This window comes from Fusarium solani (assembly GCF_023522795.1).
Source record: "Fusarium solani strain SB1 chromosome Unknown bctg00000007, whole genome shotgun sequence".
Lineage (NCBI taxonomy): Eukaryota > Fungi > Ascomycota > Sordariomycetes > Hypocreales > Nectriaceae > Fusarium > Fusarium solani.
Genome location: NW_027072150.1, coordinates 1284188 through 1304819, shown reverse-complemented (window position 1 = coordinate 1304819; position 20632 = coordinate 1284188). Strand labels below are relative to the sequence as shown.

The window sequence follows — 20632 nt, the reverse complement described above, 5'->3', positions numbered from 1 at the left end:
CTTCTCTAGTGATGTTAACTTGGGTCCCTAGATGAGTTGAGTTGCGTACCCGGTTCGGAATTCACGTTCCCTGGTTTATGACAACCATCCATCAGACTAACTTGGTGCTGCTTTTACATAACTGCCTTTTTTATGTCAAGGGATTAAGAACCTCAGAGCGAACACTCTATCTTGAACAAGAGCCCGTGCGCTGTAATAGACGATCCGTTTCTTTGGAAAACGCATTCCGAGTTGCGTTCTTCGGTGCATATAGGGTAGATGAAGATTTGGCACTGTCATGTGGTGGTCCGAGACCTCGGCTCCGTTGATCATAAAAGCCAGCCTGGCATTGTCCACTGTCCCCTTGCACAAGTCCAAGTGAGTCAATGAAAGTACCTCCTGACCCCTGACGGCTCGGAGGCGGCTCACTCCCGCCCGATCCTTGTCCGGGTGTTACCGGACCCTTCCCTTTTCCCCAGGCGGAATGTTACTTGACAACTGACACTGTGTGTGCATAACGGCACTTGTGCAAGAAGTTGTGCTAACTGTGATCTAGCAGCCCCTCCCTGCACCAACGACGCTCTTACCTAACAACTACTACATCGTGGGGCCATGACATGGCAAAGACGAAATTGTCACGGAGAGGCAGATGGATGATAGATGGTCAAATCGGAGATGAACTGATCTTTCAGGTGCGGTGTCAGGCTTTGGCGAAAGTATCTTTGTGACAGAGGAAGCCGAAGCCCTCATTGCGACGTCAGGTCGGAGGCGGGCGATAAAGTGGCAGAAATATCCGACACGTTAACTTTCCAGGTCATAGGCGCGACCAAGGCGGCCGACTAGAGGGCCGCTGTTGACGAGGTCACCTAGTTCTGTCGAGAAGATTGCGCAAACAACGTGGAGACCAGCTGTGCAGCGAGAGATCGAGGCACGTGGACTTCGCGAACTACTGAATCGAAGCTGGCAAGCCTGGCAGTCCTGGCCACCGAGGACGAATTTGACAAGGTTATGGTGGTTGGTGAGGAGTATCCCCACAAGTCCGCAACTGAGGCCAGAACCCAAGGTACTGTGGTTTTAGGATCAATATCGCCTTAGTTGGCGCACCTTGCCCTTGCGACGGAAAGGCATTAACACAAAGGTGAGTTCATAATGAACCCGGAAAGAGTCCATTTTGCGCTCTGCAGACATCTTGGACTGTGACCGACAAAAAGACCTGCGGGGGAATGGGGAGAAAAAGAAAAATGAGACGAGGTGGAGAAGTGAGAAGACATGCTCCCTGCAAAATCGCACTGCTGGACTGCTTAGCAACAGGCTGCGATGAGACTCGCTGGAGAACATGGCTGACACTGCATTCGAGTCAACCCTATCTCCATCTACATAGGATGATCACAGACTTGATGCCTACCATCACTGCTAAGAAAATCACGCAAGACACTGGGGATCGTGCTCTGGGGGAGATCCGCCACATGAACCGTGTTATTGTCTCCTAGCTAGCGAAGACTCGTCCATCACTGGGGTCAACCTCGAGGTTGATGGGTGGCCGCGCCATATAACAACGCATTTCATCGGCATGCGCAGTGTCACTCAGGGGGCGGTATTTCTCGGTGTGCAGGAATGTCTCAAACTCGCATGACGAGACTTGGGTACCTAAGCAGCAACAGTCGATACGAGGATGTAATGGAAATTCAGAAAATGCGTTGGTTGCTGTACCCAAGTCCCGGATGGGAACGTAGGGGTCCCTGTCGCCAAGAGGTGCCATCTTGTGCCTCTCGGAAGCCCCCTCGCGGGAATTGACTGATCGACTTCCGAGGCAACCCATGGAGCATGATCGCCCTTATGCTTACAGGGACCTTGAAACTTGTGGTTGAAGATCATGATCCTCCCGGTGTGCATGGGGGCTTTGTCGTACAGTGCACAGATGTGTGTAGTGCATAAATCTGGATCAGAGGTGATAAGGACATGGTTGTGGTGGGTTACTTGGACAGTTGCTACGGAATTCAAGAAACAGAAACTATTGCGTAACCACCTCGCACTCGCTCACCCCAGCTTCTGCAAGCCAAGAATCAACCCTCAGGGAATCCAACGAACTTGTTCACTCGTAAGAGAACCGGTGATATGGCGCGGGGAAACAAAAGAAGGAATGAATTCCTTTGACGGGGCTGTCCAACATGGACAAGGACCCCCTGGAATCTTTCCGCCGCCAAAGGATCTAGACGGGAATTATCATGCGGCATATGTGGAGATGGGACGGCAGAGGGTGGAGGTCAGCCCTGGACGGGATGACATTAGCATTGCAACGTTTGCGGCTGTCCCGTACGACACGTTGTGCCACTGCCGCGGAGAATCAGGACGAGGATCAAGTTGGTGACTTGGCAGGAAGCTGGAGGAATACAACGTTGGAGTCTTTGAAGGATGTACTGTGTTGGTGTGGCGATCGATGATGGGCATTTGGCCGAGTGTGGAATTATGCATGCAAGATGATCCTCCGAGGACCCATTTGTGGAGATGAATGAGAGTCACTGAAATCTTCACAAGCTTGGTACGTAGTCTTTCATTCATTCTATCTAACTTGATGGTACCGTAGCTGTTTGCGAGTCTAGATCAGATATCAAGCCATCAACCGGTGATGGGTTTGGTCCGACACGACTGTGTTGCTGCAAAAAGACATCAACGCTTGCTAATAACATGATTGATCGTTCAACCACAAGAGCAACATCTAGACCCTGGAACCAGCATCGCTGCTGCGACTAGACTGGACCTCCTCTGCGGTATCCGTAGTATCGAGCGCCTTGTTATCCTTGGTCTCGACAATCTCATGCTGCGTCAGCTTCTGATCCACAGCAGCCCTCTCCTCGGCGGTCGCATCGGTGATATGCACTGCAACCTCGTCGCCAAACTGCTTTCCAATCTCCTCGAGCGATAGCCGGGCGGTCTCGGGCCAGAAGAAGTAGATCGCAGGCACAAAGAGCACACTCCAGACGATGACGACGAGGAAGTACTTCCATCCGACTTCTGCAAAGCCAATGGGCGCTGTTTGAAGGAGGATGATGGTGGCTTGTGATGGATGGTTAGCAGGGTTCCACTGCATTGCTAGATGTTATTCTTACCGGCGAATTGTCCAAATAGGGAGAAACCGATGCCGATCGAACGAATTTCAGTCGGGAAAATCTCCGACACGTACAGGTACATGGTCGTGTTGCAGAAGGTTCCCTGGAAGGCGAGGTACAGGAACATGAACAAGACACCAATCGCATTACCTGCCTTGTTGCCAGTGCCGGCGTACTGGGAGATCATGGCGCAGTAGATGGATGTGGTAATGATGATGCCGACGAAGCCAGTCATGTACATCTTGCGGCGCGAGTTGACCTTGTCGTGGAGCCAGGCACCGCCGGGGTTGTAGATGAGCCCAGCAGTGGTCAGCCAGAGGGCTGAGAGGAGCAGAGGCATGTAGCCAGTCTGTCCCAAGCTGGTGTAGAGAATGACTGCATAGTTGTTCTATCTTAAGTCAGCTTGACGTCTTTAACTGGAGGGCTTCTACTCACGATGATGAGAGGGCCACCAAACTCAGCACCCCACTGTGTAAGGAACCCGATGATCATGCGCTTGCGGTAACTCTTCTTCTGCAGCACAGCCTTCCACGGGCTGCCACCATAAGCAGCAAGCTTCTCAGCATCAAGTTGAAGCTGCTTCTCGATCTGGTAGTACTCTTCCCTAGCGACGAGATCCTCAGGATCATTGGGAGACTTTCGAAGACGAGCAAGCACGGTCCAGGCCTCATCCTTGTTCCCCTTGGACATGAGCCAACGTGGAGAGCGTGGAACCCACGGGGAACCCAGGAGGAGCACCACAGGTGGCGCCACCTGGATGGCTAGGGGAAACCTCCATCCAAAGTCTTGGTTGTCGGAGAAGTAGACGGCGAAGCCAATCCACGAGGAGAGCATGTAGCCAAAGACGAGGAAGATGGCGTGGTGGCCGACGAGCCAGCCGCGAGCATACGGGCTTGACATTTCGGAGAGGTACATGGGTGTCACTGTTGCCATGAGACCTACACACATTCCCATGATCCATCGTCCTGCTTGGAACATGCTGTGTAACAGTCAGCGCTGCTCTATCATCGCGGGATGGACTCTTACGCTAGACTTTGAGCACCGGCCTGCAGCACTCCGCCGAGAATACCGAGAGCGCAGCCAAACTGGATACTTCGTAGACGGCCAAAGTAATCGCACGCCCACATGAGAATGAGGCAAGCAACGGCGCCTCCAGCTGCGAAGAGGCCATTTGCGGTGGCGATGGCTGGCGTTGTGATGGTGTCGTAGCCAGGCTCACCCACTTCAGGGAGGTCAAAGAACTTGTACCATCCTTTCTGTCCAATGGTGCTGCCGATAATGGAAGCAGCATATCCGTACGTCTAGAAACTGGTCTCAGCATTGGCAGTCTACAAGACGAATGGCTCAAGCAAGAAGCTTGACAATGGCCTCAAACTTACAGTGCCTCCCAGAGCAACAAAAGCAATGACAAGCCTGTTGTACAGACTCGTCTGGTTCCCGGTTTGGGGCATGATTAACGCAATATGACGGGCAGTAGGGGGAAAGCACAGACAAGGAAGAGAAGAATGAGATTTGATGGAGAAATCGAAAAAGGAACAGCAGCAGTAATTAAAATGCAATCCTGGGGCGTGAAGAAGTAATCTTTGATGCAAGGCAGAGCACTGTCTTGCTCTCGCCTGTGTTGCTGCGCCTGAAAGCTGGGTTCACCCCTGGCCTTGTTCAGGTCCACCTGTTTCTGCTGGGGTGTCATCGGTCGATCAAGCGGAAAAGAGATACTTATGCAGATCCTGCCTGCTTTTAGATGCATCTCCCCTGGCTTTGCCTCAGCACGCACTACATGCCTGTCTATATGGATCCTTCTCCCACGCGAGTCCTCCTCGCCGACCAACACAGCTATCCATTTCGTGTCAATCGATGAGGGGGCTTGAAGACTCGGCTTGTCTCACTAGTGGGCGGGTCAGACGATGACATGCGGGTATGTTATGACGGGTGGCTTGACCTAAAGCTGCGTCCACTTAGGAGACTGCATCGGGAAATACTACATAGTGCCCTCGTAAATCGCCACGAGGGAAAGCCCCTCTCAACTTATCAGCCTCAAACTCATCTTTCATCTATCTGCGCAGTATGGACCCTTCGTACATGGAAAAGTCTTGGGACGAGCTTCCAAACCCCAAGCGCGTGTGGGTGGGAGAACCCGGCAGCCGCGAGGAGGGCCTTGGAAGACTTGTGCTTCTTACGCCTGAGAGGGTGGCTGCAGCTGCAAAGCAGATCCAGACCGGCATCCGTGTAAACCTTGGTTGGGACTTGAACAAGCTGGAGTACGCTTGCTTCAACCGTCAGCCATGCGAGTTCAAGGTTGTGCCGATCCTTGGTGGTGTTGCGTTTGATGACATCTACGTTATGAATCCTCGTTTGTTGACCTGCATGAACTTGGCTTGCGCGATGCTGATGAAATGATAGAGCAGAGTAGCCAGTGGGATGGTCTACGACACTTTTCCACGCCTATCGAGGAGGGAAGCTCGGAGCGCGTGTTTTATGGCGGAACGACCAAGGAAGAGATTCTTGATCGTTCCAATGGGCGCATTGGCATTCAACACTGGGCTCGCGAAGGCATCACAGGTTCGTATCTTATTGGTCAACTGCTGTGAGACATACTGACCACGCCAGGTCGTGGTGTCTTAATCGACTATGCCTCATGGGCAGAAAAGAAGGGCATCAAATACACAACCTTTTCCCTCCACGCCATCAAGCTAACCGACATCCTCGAGATTGCCAAAGAGTGTAGCATCACCTTCCAGCGCGGCGACATCCTCTTTGTCCGCACTGGCGTCATCAAAGAGTGGGAGCAGGACATGGACGTCGAAGCCAAGAAGGCATATGCATCCTCCACAAACCCTCAACATGCAGGTGTAGAGGGAACCTTGGACGTGCTCAAGTGGGTGTGGGACACGGGGTTTGCAGCTGTGGCAGGTGATGCCATCAGCTGGGAGGTTCGTCATGCAGTGCAAGATGGCAGATCTGAAGCTGACCAACGTACAGGTGTATCCCCCACCTCCAGGAACCATCTTGATGCACGAGTACATGCTCGCAGGATGGGGAATGCCCATTGGTAAAGCTCCCGACCTATCAAGCTATTTTCCAGAAGCTGACGAGATGCAGGTGAACTGTTTGATCTGGAGCTGCTCGCCGAGACATGCAAGGAACTTAACCGTTGGACCTTTTTTGTGTCTTCGACGCCTTTTAACATGAAGGGTGGAATCTCTTCGCCGCCTAATGCACAGGCCATCTTTTAGATGAATACAGCGTAGATCAATGGCTGGGGATGCCTTTGGAGTAGGGCTGGGTTTTGTAGCACGTAAAACAGAGTGAATGCATACCCTATGGTTATTAACGTAGTATTTTAGTGTATGAACTGAGGGTGATATCATCTGAAATCTGTCATATGCCCCAGAGCGCAGTTAATATCGGTGGTATCTTGACGGGAGTCTACAATGCTAAACATCAAGGCATGCGGCAAATCCCCCCAAAGCAAACATGAGAATCACCCTCAGAAATTCGAGTACACTTCACATGACAAACTCATCACCTAATCCACAAACACATGAATTCCGCAACTGGAGCCCAGCCCATAACGCCATCCTTAAAGCGACACCCCCGCAAGATCCCACAGACCAGAAACCGCACCATTAAAGAGAGCTACTGGCGGCAATCGTGCCTCGGGCCGAAAATCAAAGCGTCCTCATTAATGACCTCGCGCTAACCAGACACCCCCCTGTTCAGCTGGGTCCAGGGATCTTGTTGAAGAAACGTAAAAGCAACTTGATGAGATGTTGTCTGCAGCAAACTCTCCTCTGGTGGAGTTTCATGGTCAGTGAGTTCGCTTCCTGGCGAGGTTGATCCCCCGTATCCCGCATTAGTGTGTAAATCCTTTCGCTTTCCCTTGTTCTCTAGGGCTTCCGCGGCAAGATGATAATTCTACCGCGGACGAGTGCAACCCTGGACGGCAGCGGAGTAACTCGTAGATAATTTTCGTAACGGCAGTTGTGGAGAGGTCGCTTCCCCTTGTCCAGATGCTGCACATCGCCAGAAGCGTCCAACAGAGACATGAGCCAAAGCCAAGCCGGGACTTGATTCCTCTCAAGAGTGAAAGCCATGTTTCGATTGCATAAGCGGCGGAGAGATGGTGCCATGAGTCAGCTTGTCAGCCATATCCTCGTCGTATCCTTGTAGCCAACATCTGCCTCAAGAGGATCCAGGGGCCTGGCCAGTTCTCTCTTTCCCCCATACCCACAGTTGTAAAACTCCACACTGTCTCGTTTGATGTACAGTGACGGGATATTCACAAGTTCCTAAAACCATGCAATCGGTTGCCTGAGGATCCTGATGTGAAAGGGGCGACGACCCACGTGAAAAATGTGTCACCAAAGAATCAACGTGGTACGCCAAGTCTAGCCTTGTAGACTGGCATGGACCAACAAACCACTTCTTACATGTCCCATCCAGCTGGTAAATTCTGCCTCTGCAATTCTTCATCCGTTGGCTCTTTATCTGTGTGTCAGCTTTGGTTCACGATTCATTCACTGGAAGCTCTTTGAGAGCGATCGACAGCAACCATGTCTGAGAAGGCGGCCATGGATCCGCCCCCGGGCCACGAATCGAACTTTGAGAATCCCGACCGAGAGATGTACTACATCTGCATCATCTCCAATTCAATTGCCATACCCGTATGCACGATATTCGTCTTTCTGCGGCTATTCGCCAGATACAGGCTGTCAATGAGGCTTCAGGCAGATGACAGTACGCTTTGACGTGCTGATATTAGTTAGTATGGATGCTGACCTGATTTTTAGTTGCTTGTATCATCGGATACGTGAGTCTTGGTTTACTTGTACCTTGAACGATGTGGGTTTCTAACATTGACAAGATTGGGTTCATGGGATACTGCATCATCTGTTTAATGAGTAAGCATCTCTCGGCCTTCGCACTTGGACCTTTAGACCTAATCATCGCCAGTGCTCAAGTATGGCGGCGGCTTGCATCAATGGGATGTCCCTGAGGAGCTGTTGGTAAAGTACAATCAGGTACGGGGTTGTTGACTCGATGATATTCCCAAGTCCCCATTAACATCAACGCAGACCGTCTATGCCACCATGGTCAATTATGGCCCGACAGTCTTTGCCATCAAGGCCGCCATTCTCCTCTTCCTCGCCAGAATCTTTTCTCCTTACAAGACCTACGTCAAGTGGATATACGGCTTCCTCGGTATCATGGCCATCTACTACATTGTGATGATGGCTCTCAAGACACTCATCTGCCGACCGGTGCACAAGTTCTGGCATCCCGATGCTGATGGCCAATGCTTCAACCAGAGAGCTCTCATTCTCACTGACAATGTCATCAGTCTTTTGAGTGACATTGTCGTGCTGCTTCTGCCATGCCCTTTGACAAAGAAGCTTCAAGTGGGAATCTGGGCGAAGCTCAAGATTGCTGCCGTCTTTGGAGTGGGAGGCATCGCTTGCATCTTTGGTCTTGTCCGACTAGTTTTCATTATCAAGGATGGAGAAAGTGCTGACCAGACTTATGTCTTTGTGCAAATCAACCTGACAGGGTGAGTCGCCTCTGTTGCTGACTGCATATCGGTACTGACCCATCCTAGAATCGCCGAGTGTGGCATCGGAGTCGTATGCGCCTGCTTCCCCTTTATGCCCATGCTTTGGAAATCCATCCTCCACAAAGACAAACCAGGCTACTCGACCAACTCCAAGTCACAATTTGAGATGATGAGCTCGCAGAAAAAGTCACGCAACACGACTCATACCCGCACAACGAGTGGCCACTTCAAGGACGAGACGGACAGCGATGAGAACGGCCTCATCCCGCCTGGAAAGTCTTACGTCACCACCAAGGTCCGTGGGGGTGAAGACAACTCTGAGTGCAATAGTGCGGCTGGAGATAGCGCGGGAGGGTTTCGGCCGAGTATTGATGATACCCGCATTTACCGGACTGTCGAAGTCCGCCAGTACGATGAGAATTAATCTTGTTCGCTTCTTGATGCCGATTTGTTGTATTAACTTATTAGATACGCGATAGTTATTCTCACAGGGCAAATGACCCGACCATTTTGTTCTAGTACACCTCTGTCAAGTACGAGCCATAATCGGCCGATAACTCTGTGAGGTTTCATCAAAGGTTGACAGATGATCAACTGAAGTGCGTTATGCTTTACTAAAGATAATTTGAGAGTTGGCGTCCCAGAACCGGCACCACGTCGCGCCGCATAGAATCCTTCAAGGCCTTGACGTACTGCCCTGCCAGGGCCAGTGCTACTTGATGCACATAATCTAACAATCTTACTACGTGAGATAGAAAGCGGAGGGCTGCAGCGGCTTAAGATGACCCATTTTTAGCAAACATTGGCCAGTTGGTGTTTCGGCTGTGAAGAGGTTCAGATAACTGATGTGACAGCCGATTCAACAGCAGTCACCAATGGCCAAATTACTTTGTTGATCAAAATCTAGATCATTTCCTTGCTGGACGAGGAATCGAAAACCATGGTAGGAGGCTTTATTGTTCAACGTTGGGCTGGGCCAGATAAGCCGACCTGACATGATTTTCCATGCCAATCGCCTGGAGGTGAGCTGCCAAGGGGAATTTGAAGCCCTATCAAGAGCAGATACAAATGAGCTTGTAAGCATACCAAGTGAACAGCCTCATCTGCCATTTCAAGTCTTTGGGATCGACTTGTTGGCGACTGACCCTCGTCTCAGACTCGCATCTCGTCGGATTACAACGCAAGTAACATCATCAAATGGTGGAGTGCATACCCATTGCTAATAGTAGAACTAAACTCGACTTCAGCGTTATAATTATCCTTTTGGGATGCTGCTATCGTGAGGAACTAGTATTCCCTCACGATAGGACGGACTACTCAATCGTCATGACTCGAAGTCGAGATTTATTGACTTGCTCACGCTCTGATGAGACATCCGTTACTAAATTGTCACTTAGAACTTATAGTAACGATGAGCGGTATTTCCGACGGCGATTTAATAAGAAACGCAGCGAGTTTGTAAGACCATTGTCACAGGACATGAGCCCCATACTCTCGGCGGGTTTCCATCCAACAAGATAGCCTCGGTTCCGTGGTCTAGCTGGTCATGGCATCTCGTTAACACCGAGAAGGTCCCCGGTTCGAGCCCGGGCGGAATCACGATTCAGAAGGAATCTCATCCTTTCTTTTTGCTTGAACTATCTAAATTTGTCAGCTACCAACTCTGAGGCGGATCATCGATCGCGGCAAGTCGATGTCCACGCAGCAAAGTCGCCATATCTTTTGCAAATGGCAGAGATCAAGAGTCATGACATATGGCTCACTATTGCTTCAATAAATCATACTTCTCATGCTCCGAGGCCTCATCGGCACTTGGCTTTATTTCAACGGGCTTCGCAATCCTCCGAGTTGGAGAGCGCTGAGCGTTGATTGGCTTGTCAATCTCGACTAACAATTCACCGCGTGGCGAGACGGAGATCCGAGCTAAAATCCCGTCACCAACCGAGCGCGGATCTATGACTACGGGATATGTGCCGGCTTTAACGCTCGGCGCGAAAACGTTTGAAGAGGACACTAGCTAGCAAAACACCGTCTAGAACCGAGAAAGACATGGTAAAGCCCCGATGCTCTGGTGTATATAGGAACGGGAAGGAAACAGGACAGATAGCTATGCGATTGATCAGACAAGCAACATCACCGAAGAGAAGCTCCCAAGAATCTTGTTCAAAAGATGATTGACACGATGAGCAATCCGGCAACGAACTGCATGCCTCCAACTCTCGGTTCCGACGAGAAAACGACCCGAGATACCGCGCCTCAAGACTCCGATGGCCTCTCCCTCAAGCCTGTTGGAGCGCCCAGTCCTCCTCCGAACGGTGGCCCCCAAGCCTGGCTGAACGTGCTTGGAAGTTTTATGCTCTACTTCAACACCTGGGGCATTCTCAACACCTTCGGTGCCTATCAAACATACTACGAGTCTGGAGAGCTCTTCGATGCGAGTTCCTCAGACATATCTTGGGTCGGATCGATCGCTGCCTTTTTACTGCTGTTTGTTGGGATATTCGTCGGTCCCGTCTTTGACCGCGGCTACCTACGAACCCTACTCCTTGTAGGCAGCTTCATGGTCGTTTTTGGCCATATGATGCTCAGTCTCTGCGATTCCCTCTGGCAAGTCCTACTTGCCCAAGGCTTTGTCATAGGCATTGGGGCTGGCTGCCTGTTTGTTCCTTGCGTCGCCATCATTCCTCAATATTTCAGCACAAGGATGGGAACTGCCTTGGGAATTGCCGCGTCTGGATCTGCATTGGGTGGCGTCATCTATCCCATCGTTCTCTATCGACTCATCGGCGAGATTGGGTTCCCCTGGGCTACTCGCGTCATCGGCTTCATCGTTTTGGGTACCCTGCTGATACCCATTGCCACCATCAGACTCCGAGTACAACCCCCAAAGATCCGTGCCATAGTCGACATGATCGCCTTTACCGACGTCAGCTACATGGCCTTTGTCCTCAACTCGCTGCTCGCCTACATGGGACTTTTCGTCATCTTTTTCTACCTATCCTACTACGCCGCGGCAGAACACATCACAGGCGACTCTCTCGCATTCTACCTCGTCCCCATCTTTAACGCTGCATCAGTGTTCGGCCGGACCATACCCAACAAGCTTGCCGACAAGACGGGTCCCTTCAACCTCCTAGCGCCATTTTCTTGTGTCTCTGGAGCCCTGATGCTCTGCATGATGGCTGTTCACTCCAAAGGCGCCGTTATTGTTCTAGCTATACTCTCCGGTTTCATGAGTGGCGCTCTTATTGGGCTTCCGCCAATATGCCTCGCGGTCCTGACCAAGGACAAGTCTAGGCTGGGAACCCGAATTGGTATGGGCTATGCCATCATTGCTCTGGGTGTTCTCATCAGTGGCCCAAGTGGTGGAGCTATTCTAAGCGGCAATGGCAACACTTTGCATTGGCACAACTTGTGGACGTTTGGTGGTGTGCCTACTTGTCTTTCTGGGTTGGGCTATGCCGCCATTCGTGTGTCGATTTACGGCGCAAAGCTTAGGGTCAAGGCATAAGAACTACAATTTCTAGGAAATGTGTCAGGGGATCTTCATTAGAATTGGAATGGAGAAAAGGATTCTTAACAGTTCAATGCTGATACGGTTAGGGAGGGAGGATGGTGAGCCAGTAATGGCTACAAATCGAAGAACGGGTGTTCCCTTTGTGAAGTGTCCAAAATATAGAATGATAATCGGCAGACTCATGTACATAGTACCTATGTTCGGTTACTAAGAAGCCGTACGGACTTCGACCGTTCAAGCTACAATGTTGAGATACGAAGGCTTAGGGTATTTCATCATGTCCCGTACTTGGTGTCTTCTGTGGAACACAATAGGCCACTATGCCAACGGCAAAAGTAGAAGATACCTTCTGCTAATGCAGAAGCATTTTGGGCCTTATAATGCTGCTCAACATCTTCTTACCCTGAAGATGCTGCTCATTGACGTGGTCTTCATGTAGAGACTACGATAAACATATCATCATCGTAGTCGTCGTCTTTATGTAGAGGGGAAGTTATAATATTCACTTAATTCGCAAAACTTTACCCAAGCTATTATTCCGATGATGATGTTGGCATCTCGTTGTCTCTGAACAGGACCGGCTCTTGTCATCATCCGTGCTTGGGTACGTTTTCAAGCAGGCGAGTCTCGTAATCACCATTTAAAACGGTACCAACGTGTGGCCCATGCGCTCTGTGTTTGTATAGCTCCCATACCGAGGTATTGGTGATTGCCACGCTTCACTGTTGCAGCCCTGTTCTCCATGGCAGGGGATCTAACGAACCACGTTTCCCGCGTTGCACAGCCTCCCTTCAAGCGCCATAATCAGTCATGCTGACCGATATCCCGCATTTTGAAGCATTAGCTGATCAGGCTCGCTCATCATTTTCCCGTTTGGATGACCGTGGTTTTGCCTCTCAATCACGGTTGTTGGCGAAGGCCTCCACACACGCCCCGCCCCCAAGTGTCCCATATGAGCGTGGAAATAATAACCAACAGGTCCGTTGATCCGACCTCGGATTCTGGGATGGTCTGAGAGCGTTTTAATTGTTGGGCCAAGACGGCGGATCATGCAATTGGCTGGAGCTTTTCTGCTTGGTGAAGATCGACAATCTGGCTTGGCGTTGCGATCAAAGGATATTCACAAGAGGCATTGAATAGCTGAGAACTATTGATGTGTAGTAGCTCTGAAAATTATTCAGATGAATTCGTCCTTTTATTTCTGTCGTCATTAGTAAGTATTACTTTCAACATCTTGACAGTCCCAATTATTTACCTTTTGTACGGAACCCGCGGGACCCTCGGCCTCCGGATTGATTAGATTTGTGGATGCTGCTGATCGGTAAGATAGCGAGGGACGGATCAGATTGGCGGAACACCATCACCACCAACATGACGATCAACGATCTGGGTGGGACTGGACCCTATTGCCTTAATCCCACTAAGGTTTAACGGTGTTACATCGCGAAGAAAGCTTTTCTGTCTTTTCTCCGTTTCTTTCTTTTGAATGTTCTCAGTCCGAACAGCTCCGGACCTCCACCTCTCTGTCTCACAGCTACCTATACCCAACTAGAGGTAGATACGTGATTGTCTTCATTCGTAATCATTTGACTGACAACATGCCAATATGCCATGCCATCTGTTGCCGTGCTCGTCACTCTTTGTGATGATCTGCTCTGAATATCCATCCATGCACATCCCTGCTCGGCATACAACTCCCGGCGATCTCTTGGCGCCTCCTCGCCTTGGCCCCAGGGCCATGAAATTGAGAAAAGGCGGATTACAAATAACAGTGGATAAAACCACAACACATGTTGTCATTCCCAACCTTGCGATTGGATGCCCTAGTTCCTGCACACTACCCTCTCCCGCCCCCTGCCCGAGCCGCAACAAAACAGAAGATAATGCCAAGCTACACAGCCCAACTGCTAATGCTACGGCATCCCACGTAGATACCCATCAAGAGCTTCCTATCTCGGTATGGGGATGAGACAGCCATGTGGACGTCGTCCGTACCTGGGCTAGTGCTACGGGGCTGCTGTTGGACCAAGGTTAAGCTTGATGAAAAAGTTTTCAACTATGCAGGGTTCAAGGCGTGGCAGACGTAGGAGGCCGAGGCTAAATGTGGTCCGTAGAGATGAGATTGATAACGAGAGCCAAGGAGCTACACCGCAGATGCCGATCACCGCCGCAGCCGACGGCAGTAAACAGGAGATGCCAGCGAATCGGCGTTCTTTCGCTTTTCATAACCGAACGACCCGTCTTGGCCGGTAGCGTTCGATTTCTTGTCCTGGATCGCTACAGTTACAAGATGGGGGTTCATGCGGGCCAGCTTTTACGGATCAGCGGGCCACGGACTCCATTGTCAATGCATCGTGGGGTTCAAGGCTGGCTAGTCAGAGCTGGTGGAGGTTAGGTTCAGTCGCGGTGATGAACTTTCAACGCTGGGTAATAGATTGTCCTTGAGTGGGTGATGGCTTCCGCTTGGGTGGGTTAATTGGCCCTGGCCCTATATAAGATTCACATAGCTCCCCTCATCTGATCGTCTGGATACCTGGAAGCCGATCAGCTTTTGGATACATCTTCATTCACTTCGTTCATTTTCATCTTGCTCTGAGCAGCAGACGAGATGCTCTCTCCTTCGCTCCCCGCCGTGGCGGCGGTTGCACTCTCCCTCTTGTCACTTCCTGGCGCAACCGCCACTGCGCTCCTCGAAGGCTACGGCAGAGACCCATACCCCGTCCCATGCGCTCAAGCATGCCAATTTGCCGGCCCAACCGCCCTACAATGCCCCGAATTCGAGGGTCTGAGTGCTGAAGAGATGGCTCTGGCTTTTCCATCGGGAGCCTGCATGGCCAACGACACGGCTTATCTGACGACGGTCGCTTGGTGCATTCACAGCTATTGCGATAAAAGTATCGAGACCTACAAGATTGCCAACTTTTGGGAGACCAAGCTTATCGCTGAGGATGGCGTTGTTCTTCGGTATACATACGAAGAAGCCTTGGCACAGATCGATCCCAAGAAGCCCCCCCAGCCGCTTGATCTCACTGAAACTGTCGTCAACCGGACTATTGCGACTACGGAGGATGTATACATCGCCTTTTTGAACGCTGTTAAGGCGTACCAGGCCAGCGGGAAGAATGAGTCCAAGTATTCGTAGGTTTGAACTGGTTATTGGGGGGGGGACGATCGTTGGCTAACACTCAGGGCAGGCTTGTGGTATTCCTCTCGTGTGTCATCATCCCGATTGCCTTTTCCTTTCTTCGCTTCGTCCCGATCCCCGAACGTCTTCGAAGCAAGTTGTACGCCTACCTCATCGACCCTCCGGCTTTTGGCAAGAAGCACAGCGCTCCTATTCTAGGTCTCGGAATCGTCCCAACGCGAGGCCAGGCATTGTTCATCATGTACATCATCGCCATCAACACCTTGGCCGTATTCGAAGGATACCCCAACTTTCAACCCAATGGCTACTTTCCAGATCGTCGATACGAGTTGATGCGTCAGATCGGTAACCGTGCCGGTGTCATCGCTTTTGCCAACATGCCACTTCTCATTCTCTTTGCTGGAAGAAACAGTTTGTTGCTTTGGCTGACGAATTGGTCTCATTCGACATTCCTTCTGCTTCACAGATGGATTGCTATGATTTCTATCATCCAGGTCGTGGTCCACTCGCTTCTATGGCTTCAGATGATGGTTGAATCTGACTCTCATGCCGAAGCTGTCACATACCCTTACTGGTACTGGGGTATTGTCGGTACCCTCGCATTCTGTCTCTTTTGGCCGTTCTCTCTTCTCTGCGTGCGAAAGGTTCTGTACGAAGTCTTCCTCATCACTCACATTTGCCTTGCTGTTTTGGCTATCGTCGCCTCTTGGTATCACATTTGGTATTTGTATGAAGACTCGAGTGGTTTCGAGATCTGGCTGCTGATCGCGATTGCTGTTTGGGGATACGAGAGACTCTTGCGTGTTCTCCGAGTCTCCCGACACGGTATCAAGAGAGCTCACATTACACGCATCGAAGGCGACCAGTACATCCGCCTTGATATCCCAGAAGTCAACTGCCATGGCCACTGCTACATCTACTTCCCGACTCTCACCTGGCGCGTCTGGGAGAATCACCCGTTCTCCGTTGTCAACTGCAGTGTCGGTAAACTCAACAACAACATCATTGATTCGAACTCGAGCGCCCAGTCGCAGTCCGAGACTGAAGGACCAATCGTGATGGATCCGGACTCCAAGGAGACTGGGAATGTCACTGCGAATAGGGATGTCATTGCCACCCGTACCGTTCATCCCCGGCCTGGCATCACCCTGTTCATCCGAGCTCAGTCTGGCCTGACCAAGAAAATTGCAGCCAAGGCCAACAAAGAAGGTGGAATTCCTGTGCTTATCGAGGGCTCATATGGCCACGGAAACACCAACGCCTTCACTCCGACCACTGAGTATCCCAATGTTCTTTGCATCGCTGGTGGTGTTGGAATCACTGGCATCCTTCCCGCTCTCAGCAGTTCTTTGTCCATGTTCGCCCGGCCCCTCGGAACTACAAAACTGTACTGGGGTATCAAGGACAGAGGCCTGGCAGATGCCGTAAAGAGCATGATTGTTGGCGATTCCAAGGACGGAGAGAAGGGAGACGAGACAAACTGGGGCCATGTCGAATCGCATGTGACGATCGGGTCGCGGATGAACATCAGGCAGGTGCTGCCTGAGGAGTTGGAGAACGCTCCTGGTGGAACTATAGTAGTTGTGTGCGGTCCTCATGCTATGTGCGACGAGGCTCGATACGCGTGTGCTGGCTTGGCTCGGCACGGGAGCGAAGGTTCGCTATGTCGAGGAGTCTTTCTCTTGGTAGAATTGGAGTATATGTATAAGATATAGACTTCACTGGGAGTAATATAACTTTGGATTATTGTTACGAGCAAACGTGATATTGGCGGCCCTTTTTCTTGTCATCAATGACGTCTCCAATTAAGGCCGTCAGCCGCAACAGCGAAAGACACAGTTATCGGCACATAGCACCGGAACACACGGTGGGACCTTTGGTCATGATGTCAGAACCAGCTGGCATACCAATTGGGGAATGCCGCGCGATAGCTAATCAGGACCAAACTTTCAACTACTGTCGATCGGCAGTTGGAGAAACCAATCTCTCCTGTGATTGAGCTCAAGGTCGAAGGCTATTCTATGCAGCTGGAATCGCTCGACTGCTCATTGGCTTCCACAAACGTAATTCCGCATGGTTATCAGACGGTTGGTTCCGATCATCCCCTCTCGCACAAGTATAACTCCAGCGTCGCGGACAGGCCGGATCCCAGATGTTTCCTCACCAACTCTCATCCAAAATAAGCTTATTTAACACCAGAATCGCAATATGGCTCCTCCAAAGAAGGCTCTCATCGCCATCACATCTGCTCACGCCCCTCTGTACGAGGGAGGCAAAGAGACTGGTAGCAGAACCCTTCTCCGAGCATCCGACGTCACTCGCTGACCGCAGATAGGACTCTTTATTACCGAAGCCCTCCATCCCTTCAATGTCTTCAAGGAGGCAGGCTTCGAGACTGATCTGGTCTCTGAAACGGGCACCTGTCAACCCGACTGGCTCTCAACCACCAAAGACTGGCTGCCAGAGAAGGACCGCGAGGTTTGGGAGGATCACCATAGCGAATTTCGATCCAAGGTTGACAATTTGATGAGACCCAGCGACATTCATGCTGAAGATGTGAGTATTTCTGCGAAGTATCTTAATCCGTTTGTGCTGACTTGATGGACTTAGTACGGCTTATTCTTCGCCTCGGCTGGTCACGCGTCTTTGATTGACTACCCGGATGCTTCGGGTCTTCAATCGATTGCATCCAAGATATACGTCGATGGAGGCATTGTATGCGCTGTGTACGGTTATCCCTGACGCTGTGTGATCCAGTATCTAATGACCATTCCAGCTGTCACGGCGGTGCCATCTTCCCCAACACCATTGACCCTCGAACTGGAAAGTCCATCATCGCCGGCAAGAAAGTGACAGGTTTCACTACCAAGGGCGAGGAGGAAGAAGGCGTCCTGGACACCATCAAGAGCTGGCATAGACCCACCATCGAGGCTGCTGCGGCAGATGCTGGTGCCACTTGTGAGTCTTGACGATAAAGCCTTGCAATAATCTTCTAACAGGCCCCTAGACATATCTCCTCCAGGTCCCTGGGATGCCTTCACCCACACCGATGGTCATATCGTGACGGGCGCGAACCCTGCGAGTGCCCATGTCACAGCGGAGGCTGCCGTCAAGGCTTTTGATATGCTGTAGGCATGATTTCCACGAGGAAAAAGTTGAAAAGGGGGATTGCAACTGCAGAAACTAGGCTGAACAGAATAAGGCTGAAATGAAAGTGTGTTGTCTCATTCAGTGAAGCTCTCAATTTAAAATTATTAGTGGCGGCGCCTCCTGGACCCTTCAGGCTGCCGGTTCGAGACAACGACCAGCATCGCCAGTCATATTTGGTGTCAGCCACATGCCCATGATTTCGATGTGTGCCCCATCCATCTTGTCTTACACGGCACGCTTGGTCTCCTATTGTTCGATGCTATCAGATCAGCGGCCCATTTCCCTGCAAAACATGTTTCTCGAGATCAACAAGCAGGCTGCCCTCTTTTCAACTCTGCCACTGGCACAGAGACTATGGCACGTCCCGAGTCCAGAACCGAAACGGTCATCTGCCCGATTTTCATTCAAACGGTTCCCTCAGGATCAGCAACATGATCAAGGGCGATCAAAAAGCCTCGTGCATCGCCTTGACTCGGGAGTCTGATCGTGAAGCCACCAAGGAAACTCATCTTGTCAGCGACTTGGCATTGGAAGCGGGCCAATAACCGATCACAACATGATTTATGCTTATGTAGGGCGTCGATGGCTTTATTACTAGATCTGCCACAATCGGGGTCCAGAATCGTCTCCTTACGCTTTGCGGCCCATGGCGTCCCTCACATGCCTCCTGTAATTCGCCTGGCAGGACGCCTGACGGCAGAGGAATGCAGGGATTATAGGCAAATCCTCCCCTCGATAAACAGAGCCTCCTTGTCTCTCAAAAATTCCATCATTGTCACCTTCATTCTTTATCTTCACTCTCAACATGCGGACTCTGTCGCTTGTGCTGTTTTCGCTGAGTGGGGTCTTGGCCCTCGAGAAGAGTAGTGATAATGGAGGTGTTGGGGCGGCTCAAATGCCAGATTGCGCAGTAAGTAACCGGATCTTAAGATCAGAAACCTCTACTCACATCTTCTTCCAGATTAATTGCATCAAAGAACATGTGCCGAACTCTGGCTGCGACCTTCTTCATACTACATGTCTATGCGATCCCGACTTCCGAACAAAGCACGGCCCTGCCATCGCACCTTGTTTCATCGTATTGTGCGATGCCAACGAGATCAACAAAGTTCAGAGTGCTTGGAGGGGTCAGTGCGAACAGGCACCTAGCACGCCAGAGGGTAAGGAGAGTGTCAAATCTGAAGTGAAGGAGGAGACGTCGACTGCAACCTTGGTCGTTTCTGCCTCGTCTGCAATTGCGACAACCGTGCAGAGTTCAAGGACGGAAGTGCCCAACATCTTGGCTCGAGTCCTGGTCGAAAAGGCTTTAATACCAACGACGATGATATCGATGCAAAAGCTGGCGCCAAGATTGACACCACTGGGATCGACACCAAGACGAACCCCAACACCAACAACCTCGAGTTCAACCTCGAGCGAAACTTCAACTTCAACTTCAAGCTCAACTCTAAAACGAACGCCTACACCAACACCGAAATCAACGACGAGTTCAACGTCAGAAAGCGAAACCGAGTCCACAAGCTCGACGACTACCAGCACGTATACGGGGACACAAAAATCGACACCAACCCCAACCCCGGCCAGAACCCCAGTGCCAAACAGCAATCAGTCAGTCCAGGGGCTCACCATAGGTGCCAAGGCTGGTATTGGTGTTGGTGTATCATTTGGCGTTGTCGGAATGGCTTGTCTTGCGGCAACTCTGTGGCTCAGAACACGAGACAAGGCCCCTCCTGTCACACCTACGCAAGAGATCCAGGATGTAGGCAAGGGTGTGTTGTCGGCTACAACGCCTCAACCTTTACAAGCATCGGAGATTGATGGACGTGAGGCTCCACGGGAGTGACCTGCTTGACCTCGCCCAGTAGGAGTGCATGTTGAGGGACGATTTCGGTATCGATTTTGAGGTTGTACGTGTAGATTAGATATTGCTCTTATAATTACAATTGCTATATAGTTCAAGCGAACTAGAAGATCCTTGAATGATGACTAGCCATACAAAAGAGTCTCAACCAGTGTGGCCAGCACCTTCGAGGTTTGACTGAACGAGAGGCCGCAAATTGCTCTGCTGCAGACGAAATTCAACACTCAAGTTCTTAGCTCCGGGAGGCACCCGGCGCCGCGGGGATTTATTTTGAACTTGGCCATGGCAGGAGTAGTTTCAGATCCTCTTCATTGAATACAAA

General features: G+C 50.9%; 6 protein-coding genes across 6 annotated transcripts; 5 read left to right on the top strand and 1 right to left on the bottom strand.

Annotated features, from left to right (window-relative positions):
* Positions 1–2695: 2695 nt before the first annotated feature.
* MRS44_011277 (uncharacterized protein) lies at positions 2696–4537 on the bottom strand (the record flags this gene model as incomplete). Its single annotated transcript, XM_046272071.2, has 5 exons — positions 2696–3033; positions 3087–3474; positions 3522–4065; positions 4113–4387; positions 4466–4537. 5 exons carry the CDS (start codon positions 4535–4537, stop codon positions 2696–2698), a joined length of 1617 nt encoding a protein of 538 aa, XP_046135021.1.
* A 613-nt stretch (positions 4538–5150) lies between these two features.
* MRS44_011276 (uncharacterized protein) lies at positions 5151–6319 on the top strand (the record flags this gene model as incomplete). Its single annotated transcript, XM_046272648.1, has 5 exons — positions 5151–5436; positions 5487–5645; positions 5694–6016; positions 6066–6135; positions 6186–6319. 5 exons carry the CDS (start codon positions 5151–5153, stop codon positions 6317–6319), a joined length of 972 nt encoding a protein of 323 aa, XP_046135022.1.
* A 1320-nt stretch (positions 6320–7639) lies between these two features.
* Positions 7640–9061, top strand: MRS44_011275 (uncharacterized protein; the record flags this gene model as incomplete). The annotated part of the gene is made up of 6 exons (XM_046283377.2): positions 7640–7823; positions 7877–7896; positions 7951–7987; positions 8040–8107; positions 8162–8634; positions 8683–9061. The coding sequence occupies 6 exons, from the start codon at positions 7640–7642 to the stop codon at positions 9059–9061; spliced, it is 1161 nt and encodes a 386-aa protein (XP_046135023.1).
* Positions 9062–10819: 1758 nt separating this feature from the next.
* Positions 10820–12148, top strand: MRS44_011274 (uncharacterized protein; the record flags this gene model as incomplete). The annotated part of the gene is made up of 1 exon (XM_046270813.2): positions 10820–12148. The coding sequence occupies one exon, from the start codon at positions 10820–10822 to the stop codon at positions 12146–12148; it is 1329 nt and encodes a 442-aa protein (XP_046135024.2).
* A 2614-nt stretch (positions 12149–14762) lies between these two features.
* MRS44_011273 (uncharacterized protein) lies at positions 14763–18994 on the top strand (the record flags this gene model as incomplete). Its single annotated transcript, XM_046272649.2, has 9 exons — positions 14763–15292; positions 15349–16923; positions 17239–17362; positions 17499–17583; positions 17635–17855; positions 17910–18025; positions 18076–18257; positions 18307–18427; positions 18799–18994. The coding sequence occupies 9 exons, from the start codon at positions 14763–14765 to the stop codon at positions 18992–18994; spliced, it is 3150 nt and encodes a 1049-aa protein (XP_046135026.2).
* A 260-nt stretch (positions 18995–19254) lies between these two features.
* Positions 19255–20292, top strand: MRS44_011272 (uncharacterized protein; the record flags this gene model as incomplete). The annotated part of the gene is made up of 4 exons (XM_065619673.1): positions 19255–19359; positions 19411–19576; positions 19639–20057; positions 20173–20292. The coding sequence occupies 4 exons, from the start codon at positions 19255–19257 to the stop codon at positions 20290–20292; spliced, it is 810 nt and encodes a 269-aa protein (XP_065475745.1).
* Positions 20293–20632: the final 340 nt, after the last annotated feature.